The sequence below is a fragment of the Oryza sativa genome, chromosome 4, assembly GCF_034140825.1.
Source record: "Oryza sativa Japonica Group chromosome 4, ASM3414082v1".
Classification (NCBI taxonomy): domain Eukaryota; kingdom Viridiplantae; phylum Streptophyta; class Magnoliopsida; order Poales; family Poaceae; genus Oryza; species Oryza sativa.
This window is the reverse complement of record NC_089038.1, coordinates 24,028,819-24,042,326: the sequence shown is the minus strand read 5'-3', so window position 1 is coordinate 24,042,326 and position 13,508 is coordinate 24,028,819. Positions and strand designations below refer to the sequence as shown.

Sequence of the window (13,508 nt, the reverse complement as noted above, 5' to 3'; positions counted from 1 at the left end):
AAAACTGCTCATCCATATATTATAGCATCACGATCTAAGTATAGTTAGCATACTATGACACCGATAGATACATTATGACACTAACGAACCAATTTTCTGGATCCGCCACTAGGGGAGGGGGAGATGGAAGTAGGGAGAGAGGATGTGGTGAAAGAGTATGACCTGTGAGCCTATTGATTTTCTTCATTTAATTATGTCCATGTTGGCATTTTACGTGGATGCCACGTTAACAAATCTAACCGGTTAATATACCACGTAGGATAAACGGGGTTATAAGTCGTCAAAGGAGGCAATTTGATCCGGTTTTAGTACTCGAGGAATGTTATATATCCGGTTTTATGGTCGAGAAATGCGAATCAGACTCGGTTCACGGTTGGTTGAGGCAAAATGGACTTCTCCCTAAAAAGTCCTAAAAGGACCATGGCCCAATAACATCTTTCCCTAGGTGATAAACAGCTGAACCGAATATTCGCGATTATCAAGGTACCTCCCTGCAAAATTCGCAGCCAAATTCTCTCTCGATTTTGCCTGTTGGTTTCGTGCTTTCCCCTCCCCTCCCCACCCCTTCGCTTCGGTTCCTTTCTGCCCGCCACTTCACGGAAAATTCCCCGCGAAAATATTTATACGGGGGCCGCGCCCGCGGCGCGAGTCGTCGCTGCTCCCACTCATCCGCCAACCGGTTGCCCCCGAATCCCGACGAACCTTCGCTGCTCCCGGGTGCGTAATTTCTCCTCCCCCTCGCCTCCGATTTCCGACGAAATTCCGCCCCCGTTCGAGCCAAGAAAGTGCGGGTTTCTCGACGATGATGGCGGCTTCTAGGGTAGTTTCTTGGAATTTTTTTGTTTTGATGGCCTGCTTGGAAATGTTCGTGGCGGCGTGCAGTCAATTGGTCGTGGATTTGTGATTGTTCGTCAGGTTTATAAATTTGGGCGTGTTTATCGGTAGGCGATAGCAGTAGCCAAGCCCTGGACCTGAATACCTGATTCCCTGAGGCTGAAATTAAGTTCTTTCTGTGTTGTGGATTCGGGTTGTTAGGATGGCTCTGTTGGATTAAGCAGCTAGGCCTAGGGATTCCGCCCCGTCGCCTGCAAGGTTGCTGCTGCACTCTTCTTCTCCCGCTGAGGCGAATTGTGGTGAAGCAGCTCGGTTTGATGGCGTGGCTAGAGGGGAGAATTGTTCCAAACTGCAATTGAGGGAGATTAAAATTTCGAGCTTGGATAGTTGTGCTTCTGAGAAGGAGAATCTAATTGGGTACCTTCCGAAGTTACCCTTCGATGAGGAGCCTGCTGTACGCAAGTTATCTCTACCATGTGTAGCAATGCAAGAAAAGTATGTTTTGCATACATCACCAAGAAAAGGGTGTAGGCTGAGGAGGTGGAGAAGGGTGAGGAGGGATCTAAGAGACAACCCATTGGATTTGGATGTCAATTTTCTGGTGCTAGCCACGGGATACTCGCTAGGGATAGGATCGGGGATATCTGGAGTTTGTATAAATAGGAAAAGGATTAGGATGAAGGATTTCGGGGGTGTGGGGCGAATCGCGCGCAAATCGCACCCGAGGGGTCTGAGGGACAAGGAGGAGGCTTGCATTTTTGAGTCTTACTTTGTAACATCTGGTGCAGGTGGTGCTGTTAGCAACAACAGGCATCAAATAATGTCGATGAGCTATGACGGGGATCAAAGCGAGGACCGGCAAAGCGAAGAGGTTCAATCAGCATATAAAAGTCACGGTGGGGGTGTGTTAAGGGGGTATTTTAATTTGGATAGGTCTGAAGAGCAAAATGAAGAAAATGAGTGGAGTTGGATTCCTCAAGATGGTGATCCTCTAGCTGAATCAATGTCTTCGCTTCAGACGACACAAGAAGCTCTTGAGAATGGTAAATTCTTGTTTTCACGGGCATTTCATATGCACTCAGTTTTTCATGTAGTTTTGTAGAAATCGGTAGATAGCCTTTTCCCTTTGTGCTTCTGAACCTTATGAGGCTAACTGTGCTAGCTTGTCGACTTAATGCTTTATTCAGTTCTTAAAAGCTTTAGTTTGTGTTGGGGTGCTTCACTGAAAACCGCTAATTGACCTCAGATAACATCACTTCACTATATCAAGGATTCTATTAAAAAGTTGTATAATTTTTACTGAGCAGGTGACTACTGACTATTTGCACAGGTCCTGCTAATTTAAGGATGATAAGTAGTTTTGTTTAGGTATATTTGGTGATAGTTACAGCCCCCATGCTTATAATATGTGTGTCGTTTGGAGTACTGCATTTATGGCAACACTCCTTTTTGTTGTTGTTGTTGTTGCTTGAATAAAAACACAAAAGTTAATGGCTTACTTTTCTCGTGTTATTTGAAAAAGCTTTTTATGAATTTACTTGAGTGGCCCTGCAATGTTGTCTTGTCCCTGTTCCTACCTTTGTACATTGTACTACCTTTTCAGCTTGCTGCTGTTTATGCTTGTGTTAAACTATCTGTTTTAAGGGCTATGCTCTGCTTCTGTTCTTTTTCAGAGATGCAAAAACTGTCAGATCTTAGCAAGGAGTTAGGGGCTGACAACTTCAGCAGTGATAACAGAGCAAACAACGCATTCGTTTCGCCTGATGAGGACGATGTTCTTGAAACGAATCAAAAGATGAGCCATCTAGAACAGAAACTGGAAGAGGCGTCAAACACTATCAGAGAGAAGAACTCGGTATTATCACAACTTCAAGAACTCATCGACGGCATGCACATAGCAACACCGGCGGAGAGGGCCTTCGACATCGATCAGCTGGAGACGGACCTCGACCGCCAGCTCCAGGAGAAGATCGAAGCCGAGATCCAATCCCTCGTCATGCTGAAAGCGAGGCAGAGCTGGCAGGTCCGGACCGAGGACCAGCTCGCCCTCAAGGAGCACAAGCTGTCCTCCTCCGGTGGCGACAATGGCGATGGCGATTGCGACAGCGACAACGCGAGGATGATGATGATGGTGAAGCTGCGGGAGACGGAGAGCAAGATCGTCAAGCTGAAGGAGCAGGTGGAGAAGCTGGAGGTCCACGAGAGGGAGCTGTTCGGGACGACGCAGGTGCTGAGGATGCAGAGCCGGACGCTCAAGATATGCCTCTTCGGCCTCCTCCAGCTCGTCCTGCTCTTCCTCTCCCTCAAGGCGTTCTTCGCCCAGGTCTCCGACCCCTTCGATGACGTTGTGCCGACGTGATCGATTTGGTATTTCAAAGGCCTGATGATTGTGTTCTCCTAGCTTGTAAATATGGTCACTAATTATGTGTGTTTGTTAGGTCTAATTTCGATACGGTTGACTAGCTGATTGCAGGTTGTGATGTACAGCTGAATTACGAAAACTCATGTAAAAAAAATGTCAGTTTGTGCATAAACTAGCCATCAGTCCTGTCCATTATAGGCCGAGCACGAGAACAGCAGTAAAAAATTTCCTTGGCTGACGATGAAAACGGTCGAAACTGTAGCATGTCTATTCGAAAAATGACTCTTGGTCGGTCGGAAATAAATTATATTTACCAGTTTAATTATTTTAGTGGTGGTTGCAGTATTACACCGAAAGAAATTATAGACAACACGAATTCTGTACTGTTTGTAAAAAGGACTATCAAAAAAATACTGCAAATTTTTTAAGTGAAAACTTTCTCAAATGTAATTGTAGTATAGTTATAATATAATTTTACCATAACTATACTATCTAACTACAATATAACTTTGATATAAGCATTAAAAAATAGATACAACTTTTTATACCTAAATTATATAGATGTTATAATGTAGTTAGAGTGTAACTACAATGTAACTAGTGTAGCATGAAACTTGATGTAGTATCAGATGACTGAAAATTCAAAAGCTAAGGAAAAAAATGCCACAAATTTTATAGCAAATCCGCTAAAACAGTATTACTCTTGCAGAAACGAAGGAGTCGTTGTTGGAGTCGAAGAGGGCGCTTGGGGGGGGGGGGGGGGCTCCGGAACAGAGGTTGAGCACAGAGGAGGGAAGGAGGAGGGGGCGCAACCAACAGTAGCAGCTCGACTAGGCAAAGAGCCATAGGTGGTAGGGAAAGTGGAGAGGGGGTTGGAGGAGAAGAGGTGGCGGATGACCTCATGGTCGTCAACCGCTGTCGCACCCACCACAGCTGCTGTCGTGAACTACGGATGACTCCATGTGGGCCGCTCAAGCTCCTCCTTCGGCCACCTCTACCATTGCTACCCCCTCCTCGCCAACCACTGCCTCCCTGTGGACGAGCTGGCAAGCTCACCGCCCGCCACCACCGTCGGAGATAGGGAAGGGGATAGAGAGAAATGGATAGGGGATGACAAGTGGGCCCATTTTGTTTTCCCATTCCTTTTATTTTTTTTATCTCATTGACAAGTGGGCTCCACATGGGTCCCACTATTTTCATATTATTTTTTGGGCCCCACATGGAACCAACTACTTTATCCTAGATCAAAATGCCACGTAACCGCCACGTCAATATCACGTGGGGCGAAGACCTAGTCAAAGAAGCCATGTAGGTGCAACATCAGCCAAAACTGGAGACAATACCGCTGAGAGACCTCGTTTGCACAGGTTTTGTAAGTTGGGGATGCTTTGTATCTGGTTTTCGCTGTTCCGGGACGAATTTCAGACTCAAGTGACAACGAGGGACTTAAAGTGAACTTATTGGAAGAGTACACCGCAACCCCTTTTCATGCTTGGGCCGTTTCACGGTCCATTTGAAGGCAGCCTTTCCACGGGCCGAGGGCCGCGGCGCTACTCAGCTCGGTACTTGACAGCTGGCGCGTGCTGGTTGCCAGGCTACCGGGGCCGATGGATCCCAGCCTCCCAGGTCTTCCATTTGCCACGGCCCAGGTTCAGAGAGGTTTACATTTCATTTAGGCCTATTTCGGTTACGCCCGGATTTAATCCGGACCGGGAATGACAAGTATGGTAAGAAAGTTATATAGATACAATGAGAGATTGGGATTTATTCCAGACAAGAAACTAATTTACTCATGATATGGACAATAAGAGACTAGGAATCAATCCACTAGTCAAGAGGTGTGGAACTAATCCGGATGTTTTGTTGTCCCTATCATGAGTAAGGCCTCGTTTGGCTGTTTGTGTTTCGATGTGGAACAGGCCCCAAACCCGCCCTTCCGTGGAATGCAACCCACGCCTGGATCAATTCCCACATCCGGCCCAAATGTGCATTTGGCTGTTCGTGTATTGCTGTGTATTGAGGCTCGATCCATGACGACCCACGGGTGAGAGAATAATCCTCACCCGAGGCCTGGAACTCTCTCGCGTGCATGCCGTAGCTCGCGACTCCTCCTGCACCGCCGCCGCTTTCTCCAAGCCGTCCACCGCCTCCTCGCCGTCCTGCTGCGCCGCCGCCGCCTTCTCCGAACTGTCCACCACGTCCTTGCCATCCTCTTATGCCGCCGGCGCTGCTGCCTTCTCCGAGCCGTCCACCGCCTCCTCGTCGGCCACCGTCGTCTGTCGCCTCATCGCCGGCGTCGCCCCGGCAGCCTACTCGCTTGATCAAGGTTCAAAGTCCTCTCCTCCTTCTCCTCCTTCATCTCATCTCATTTTCTTTGCCCATCTTCTTTCATCCACTTGTTTTGCTGCTAGGACCTTCAAGATCCGGAAAGTACAGCCATCCTGCTAGGGTTTGACGATCTGCAAGAGAAATATTGGAGACGAGGTATGTCAATGCTTGGAGATATGCAAAGTACAGCCATCCTGAAGGGAACAAAACACAGTAGGGAAACTATGTCACACCCTGAAGTTCTCCTTCTAAGCCTAAAATTGAATTTATAAATCACCCTAAGAAAATGCCGGTGCAAATCAAGAGAAAACCTTAATAAATTAATGCAAATAATAATCGGAATTGGCATGTGGAATTTTTCTTGAGTTCTACATGTTGAAATACGCTAACAAGATTTTTAGTGGAATTTTCAGAGCTCTCGAAATAATTTTAACCAATTAAAATTGAGCACTTGCAATTTTAATCCCAGGAAAAATCCTTTTTCCTTCTTTTTCCTTTTTCTTTCTTTTCTTTTCTCTTTTTCCTTTGAATGGGCCGCCGGCCCATTCCTCCTTTTTCTCCCCCTCCTCCCGCTAGGCCGGCCGAAGGCCAAGGCCCAGCTAGGCCGCGCGGGCCGGCCGCCCGCCTCCTCTCACCCGGGTCGCCGACAGGTGGGGCCCACCTGTCGGACCCGTCTCCCACCTCGCGCCGCGCCCGCAACCGCCGCCGCGCCCATGCCTCCGCCTCCTCCGGGCCATGTCGGCCACGCCCGCGCATGCGCCGCACCTCCCGCGCCCACTCCCCTCTCTCTCCCGCCCGCGCCCGCACCCGAGATGGCCGGGATTCGATTTTCGAATCCCACCTCTCTCTCCTCCCCCACTCCCCGCGTTGGCCGGCGGAATCCCGCCCCTACCGGCCACGTCCGGGATTCCCCTTCCCTATTTAAGCTCCGCCGTCACCCCCTCTCTCTTTTTCCCCATTTCGCCGAACTCCCTCGTGCTCCCCATCGCTCCCGCGCCGTGCAACCACCCACCGCCGCCGCTTCCGTTACTCCGGTCGCCACTAGCCACCGCTAGGGTCGCCGCCGCACCGCGCCGTCACCGCCGTCGGGTTCGCGAGGCCAAACTCCACCTCGTCCGCCCCTTCCCCGTCAGGATTCGTCGCCGGAATTCGCATCCCCTCGCGCTCCAGTGAGTTCTACCTCTACCGCCGCCTTCGGCCATGGATGCCAGCCGCCGTGGTTCATCTCCCTCTCTCTAATCTCTCCCTCCTCCTTCCTTAGGGCACCCCGAAGCCCGTCCGCCGGTTGCCGTCGTCCTCCCGTGGCTCGCCGTCGCCGTTCGCCGTCGTCTTCCTCCGCGTCGGCCACCCTTGGTGAGGCGTCCTCTCCCCTTTACTCCGCTCCCTCTCCCTTCTAGTGCCGCGCCGCCGCTTCAAGTCATGCGCCGTCGCCTTCGGCCGCCGCCGCCGCCTCCCGTGCCGCCGGTCGCCGTCGCCGTCGACCGCGTGTCGTCGCCGCTAGCCCTGGCCGGCCGGCCGGCTTTGATGCCGAGCCGAGCCCGCCGGCCACCTCTATCGCCACCGCCCGATCTGCTCGGGGCCGATCTGGGCCGTCGGTCCCGTGGACCGGCGGTGGATCACCCGCGTGGTCCCGGTCCATGGTGGACCGGCAGCCTTGGGCCGCTGACCCGGGGGCCCCACTTGCCGGCGCCCCTCTCCCCCCTTTGAGCCGCTGACCAGTGGGCCCCGCCCGTCGGCGCCACCCCCCTGATGACGTTAGCCCTGGGAATTATTGCGCAATAAATTATTTAAGGATTTTTTTTGTTATAGTAATAAACACAGTGAATCTTCTAAAATTCATAACTAATTCATCCGAGCTCCGTTTAAGCCCATTCAAGTCTCAGTAAATCAAGAAAAATGTGTAGAATCCATTAAAAATGGTTTTGTTCTCTGTTTCAGTAGTCTTATAGCCTGTTTGCATTGTTTGCTTTGTATGTCGCTTAGATTCCGGTTCTTCCGACGCTCCGGTGTACTTCGAAATAGTCGCCGAGGTTCCTCCAGCAGCAGAGCAAGGCAAGTCATGCTTGTCACTTGAATATGTTGATCCTATATTGCAAATGCTCTATTGTTTTTCTTCAAATACTGCATCGTTTTATAATGTTATTATGGGATGTTTACCTATTGTTACAGCCATGCTATTTTGGTACCTTGCTCCTTTGTTAGCTTGGGTTATAACATGAATAGACGTTGGACTAGGAGTTGCTTAGCCATGCTTAGTTCAACTAGTACACAATGGGGAAAATCCTGTTAATGTTTAGACTGTTGGTTCTAATGGTATTGTTGGATTAGTGCCACCGCTTTGGTGTTGGTTAATTAAAATAAATCACATGGTGGGCTGTGGGTGCATGGTTTTGCTGGTCGCACCCATGGCAGTTAAGGACCGGTTCGCGGGATGCCCTGAAAGAACTTATCGTACTTACCACAAGCCAGCGTGGGCAACGGCTGGGCTTGTAGTGTAGCTTTCCTCTAGCTGACGCATCCAGGCAAGGGTGGGCGTGATGGAGCGGGGCGGGCCCTGCGACGGCCTCTGTCGCTTCCGGATTCACCTAGGCACGAGAGGGGACTGCCCGCTGCCTTGCGAGGAGTGGGGGTGAAACCTGAGGTGTGGTGTGCTTGGTTAGAGGGGGTTATGCGAAGGGTCCTGTCACGGCCTCTTTCCGGTATGTCGTGGTGGCATGTCGGCGCACGGAAACGTGTCGTGGGGCTGTGTCTTGTGGGTACAGTTGTACACCTCTGATCAGAGTAAAACTATTCGAATAGCCGTGCCCGCGGTTATGGCGGTCAACCAGATTCACCGTGATTAGTCTCACCCTAGTTTAGTCTAGTGAAATTGGATAGTATAGGTGGATGGTTGGGCCTGTCGCAACGTGGTATAGCGTTGGACAGTGGATGATTAATATTGATTAATTATTACGACTGTTTTCTTCTTTGAGCTTCTGTTTATAAATGCTCGCTTTATGCAAATGAACCACTCTAGCTCTCCTTTGATAATTCCCTGCATCATACCCCTATTCCGGTATGACTTGCTGAGTACAGTGGGTAGTACTCAGTCTTGCTCTATTTTTCCCAACCCCAGAGTACGAGTGTGTGTCAGATGGAGGTTTCTCCGAGGAGTAGGCTTCGTCCGTGCCGTCGAGGATGTCTGTGGAGTGGTGTTCCCGCTGCAGTTCTAGTCAAGGCTTAGCTCTTGTTGTCTTTCGTTTTTCCGCTGCATTTATGTAAGACTTTTATGATGTTTGTAAGACGTGGATCTGAATGTCAACATTGTCGTTTGTGTACCCCGGCCGGTCCTGGACGGGGATTTTAATGCACATTCTGCTTGGAATTCTATTCGGGAATTTCTGGGCGTGACAAACTAGCTTCGATCTTGTGTTAGTGCAAAGAGATTTTGAGTAGAAATAAACTACAACTAGTAGTTCTCCTCTACACATTGCTGAGACTGTACCACCACCACTGCATGATATACAAATGTATAGCAAGCAGCACACATTACAGTATTTTACACTAACACCATTGAATGCACAAAAGAGCATACTAGCATAGTAGTATAGCACTTCTATTAAACAAAGTGAGTGTTCAGTTCATACACATGCATAATTATCTTTAATTATTTATGAACATATATAGTGTTGAAACTAAAAACTAGAGTGCTGAAACTTTTTTTTTCTTTTGCTAACTGCGGTCATCTTAAATATTCAGTATTCCTTCTAGTTAGAAGGTATGAATTCGCTAATTAGGAAGAGAAGAGATGAGGAGGATGAGGAGATTATTATGTTCTGGTTGCCTGCCCTATATCTTTTAACTAGTAATGGAGGGATAGAGAAAAGAGTAAGGCATACTTCAAGTCAGTACGGTGAAGAACAACTCAGAAATATTTTAGAGGGACATGAAAAGAATTGCCTTGTTGCATTCCGCATGGAGCCTAACATATCTAGAGCAATAGCGACATATCTTCGAACAGAACATCTCCTACGTGACACGAGAGGTATTACGGTAGAGGAGAAACTTGGATTTTCTTTACATGATATCTCACAATGCGAGCTATGAAGATCTACAATATGAATTCCATCATAGTGGAGAAACGATTCACCGACATATTATGGCGGTTTTCAATGTAATCCCACTTTGACCTATAGATTTATCAAGCAACCTACTGGAGTTGAAACTCACTGGAAGATTAGCATAGATCAACAGTTCTTTCCTTACTTCCAAAATTGCTTGGGGGCTATCGACGGAACACATGTTCCTATCACCATTTCTTAAGACCTTCAGGCCCCATATAGGAATAGAAAGGGTACCCTAAGTCAAAATGTGATGTTGGTTTGTGATTTTGATCTAAATTTTTCGTTTATATCATCTGGATGGGAGGGTTCTGCAACTGATGCTAGGGTTCTTAGGTCAGCCATGCTTAAAGGATTCAATGTGCCTCAAGGCAAATATTATCTCGTTGATGGTGGATATGCTAACACGCCATCCTTCCTTGCACCGTACCGTGGTGTTCGATACCATCTGAAAGAATTTGGGCGTGGACAGCAACGACCAAGAAATTGTAAGGAGTTGTTCAATCATAGGCATGCCATATTGCGGAATCACATAGAGAGAGCAATTGGTGTTCTTAAGAAACGGTTCCCTATTTTAAAAGTTGGAACGCATCATTCTATTGAAAACCAAGTGAAGATTCCAGTTGCCACAGTGGTGTTCCACAATCTTATACGGATGCTTAATGGGGATGAGGGTTGGTTGAATCACCAAGGAAGCAACATATCTCCAGAAAAGTTTATTGATGTCCCTGAAGGTGACGACGAATATAGTAATGATGTGATGTCCCTTAACAGTCAAGTAGATGATGGAAACGCGGTTAGAGATATGATAGCCCTAAATATGTGGAATGACTACTGTCATAACTCGTCTTAATAAATGTGAGTCTTAACTGGTCTCATGAAATATTTTACTTTTGTATTTGCATCATGATGTTTTTGCATACTTAAATTTGATAACGGTTTTTTTTTGTATTCGCAGCAACAATATTTGGAAGAGGGTCCCCAAAGTTCAATTTAATCCAAGCTGCAGCTGTCCAAAGAAAGCCATCTCCAAAGATTTCAAGACATCAAAAGAAAAAGGCATCGCCAAAAGGTATGGGCTTTTTCTTGTCATGTTAAATGCACATATGGGCTTCTCAAGTTCAGTAGGTTGATAGATTAAAAACATGTAATTATCTGTAGCTTATGTGTGGTTCTCTATTCCAGCTGTACTTGATCGTTCAAGAGCTAGTTGGAATGCAGGACTTGAAAAAGCTTTGGTTGACCTACTACATGATCACAACAACGACTGCTATAGGAGTCAGAATGGGTGGTCCACAGAAGCATGGAACCGAATAGTCAAATCCTTCCATGAGAAGTTCCCCTATGTCAATTTTACAAAGGTTCAAATTCAAGACAAAGAGAGAGAGAGTTGAAGAGGGAATATAGAGTTCTAAAAGAAGCGAGAAAACAAAGTGGTGTGTCCTGGGATGATAAGCTGTGCAGGATTGAAGGAGATGAAGCTGTTTGGAATAACATCATTATTGTGAGATTTCTTGTCTCTCATTGCTGTTAATTCTTGTTAAATTCTTAAATATAGTTCTTGCTTTAATTTCATTTGCTAATTACTTTTCTTTCTGGTATTCAATAAACAGTCTCATCCTAAGGCCAAAAAATTTCGGAATAAATCTTTCCCATTGTTTGAGGCTTTAGGAGAGCTATATGATGGTATGTCACCATTGTTGAATCTTTATTTTCCTACCAGCCAAGCATGTTCTATTCAGTTCTCCTAAACATTACTTGACTTCACTTTCTGTTGTAGGACATACTGCCGAGGGAACCATGAACTTCACCTCCATTGCCCCTTCCCAAGTTCCTATCACAAAGCCTTTTCAAGTTACTGTCACACAACCTTCTCATATTCCTCTCACACAGCCTTCTCAAACTTCTCAAGCTACTGTCACACAACATTTTATGGGAGAAGATGAGAATTTCCCTTTTGACTCTCATGTACACAATGCTGAAAGTGATGATGACCTGAGAATAGTGGAACAGCCAATTGCAAGTGATGCCACTACAAGGTCAAGAATGGGAAAAAGAGTTGCAAGTGCAACAAACAAGCATGCTGGTACAAGTGACAAAACAGAAAAGGCAACACAAAGGCGTCGCCAGGATGGGAAAGTTGTTGAGATGATGGGAAAATTTCTGGAGTTTAAAGAGAAGCAAGCCGAGACTGAAATTATGCAGCAGGAAAGGGCAAGAAGTAATGTGCATGAGGATGAGTTCCCGATCCCAGTATGCATTGCTGTTGTGGACAGCATGGAAGATATGTCGGATGATGAGAAGGTCCTTGCTTATGATGTCTTCAAAGATCCACAAAACAGGGCCATTTTCATGACTGCAAAAGACTCTACACGACTCAAGTGGTTAAGGAGGAAGATTACAACTGCGTAAATCTGGTACTGCTCCTTCCGTCTTGTTATTGCCTCTATGAAACTGATGAATATATTAATTAGTACTACACTTTAGTCATATTAAACAGTTTGATTTTGTTTGTTGTATCACCTAAAACTTCAATTCAGTGATGCTCAGCAAAACTATTTTTTGGGGGTAAATGTTGAGCAGATTGGCAGATGATACATTTGTAATTTTCACATTGCAGCATCACCTGAGATGCAGGTGTATTATTTATGCTAAAAATGATGCTCATTATGCCTTACATATTATTCATGCTCTTTTGTTTTTTGGGGAGTGTATACTTTTATATACATATATTCTAATATATTATTGTTGCTCTCTCCGGGTGAGCAGTACTGGGCTCTGAAAGCATGATTTGAATTTGCTGAATGAATGATAACGCTGATACTTGGAGTGAGTTTATCTATTCAAATTTGAAGATGCACAGAGTGAATTTGTTTAAATGTACTACATCCGTTCCAAAATATAAGCATTTGTACTTATTTATCAAGATATAGCTTGTAAAATGCACAATTAATTTCATCTTGCTCCAACTTTTCTTAGTCCCTTAGGCTCCGTTCGTTTGTGTGATATAGGGTGAGAAAGCACCTCGTTTTCCGTGCGCACGCTTCCCAAACTACTAAACAGTGTGTTTTTTGCAAAAAAAAAATTATATAGGAAAGTTGCTTTAAAAAGTCATATTAATTCATTTTTGAAATTTAAAATAGTTAATACTCAATTAATCATGCGCTAATGGCTCACCTCGTTTTACATATCTTCCCAATCTCCTTCTCCTCAAACACACCCTTAGTGCTCTTGTCCTAGGAATTTGCAAGCTTCCTTATTTGCAAGCTTCCTTATTAGCTCTTTTCTCTAGTTTCCCTCTGTTGCTAGCAGTCAGTTTGCCACGGCAGATATGGAGCCAATTAATCTTGAGTAAATTCCACAAAACTACATATACTATGACTAAATTATCACAAAACTACAGATTTAACTCGATGTATCACAAAACTACACATTTAACACCAAATTTATCACAAAACTACACATTTAAGATAAAGTGTCACAAAACTACATATTTAGTAACTAAATTATCACAAAACTACAGGTTTAGAATCAATTTAATCACAAAGTAATGATGTTTATAGCTCCACTATAACAATGGTGCTAGGGATTTAAACTCTAAAGTTGTAGTTTTGTGATAAGTTCAATATTGAATATGCATTTTTATGATACTTAATCTAAAATATGTAGTTTTGTGATAAATTTTGTGCTAAATATGTAGTTTTGTGATACAACTCCTTAAATCTGTAGTTTTGTGATAATTTGGTTAAAATACTTGTAGTTTTGTGAAATTTACTCATTAATCTTTTTCCTTGTACTTTGTTTCAGGTGATGCATGGAAAAAAGATGCAATGGAAAGTAGGGAGATATGCTGCTGTTGGAGTTGTCTATCTTTTGCTTGGATG

General features: G+C 45.6%; 1 protein-coding gene and 1 pseudogene across 1 annotated transcript; both read left to right on the top strand.

The window, feature by feature from the left end:
* The first annotated feature begins 573 nt into the window (after positions 1-573).
* Positions 574-3,466, top strand: LOC4336124 (WPP domain-interacting protein 2). Its single transcript, XM_015778139.3, has 3 exons — positions 574-717; positions 1,623-1,877; positions 2,508-3,466. The coding sequence occupies exons 2-3, from the start codon at positions 1,655-1,657 to the stop codon at positions 3,191-3,193; spliced, it is 909 nt and encodes a 302-aa protein (XP_015633625.1). The 5' UTR covers positions 574-717; positions 1,623-1,654; the 3' UTR covers positions 3,194-3,466.
* Positions 3,467-9,283: 5,817 nt separating this feature from the next.
* LOC4336123 (uncharacterized) lies at positions 9,284-12,036 on the top strand (annotated as a pseudogene).
* The last annotated feature ends 1,472 nt before the right edge of the window (positions 12,037-13,508 follow it).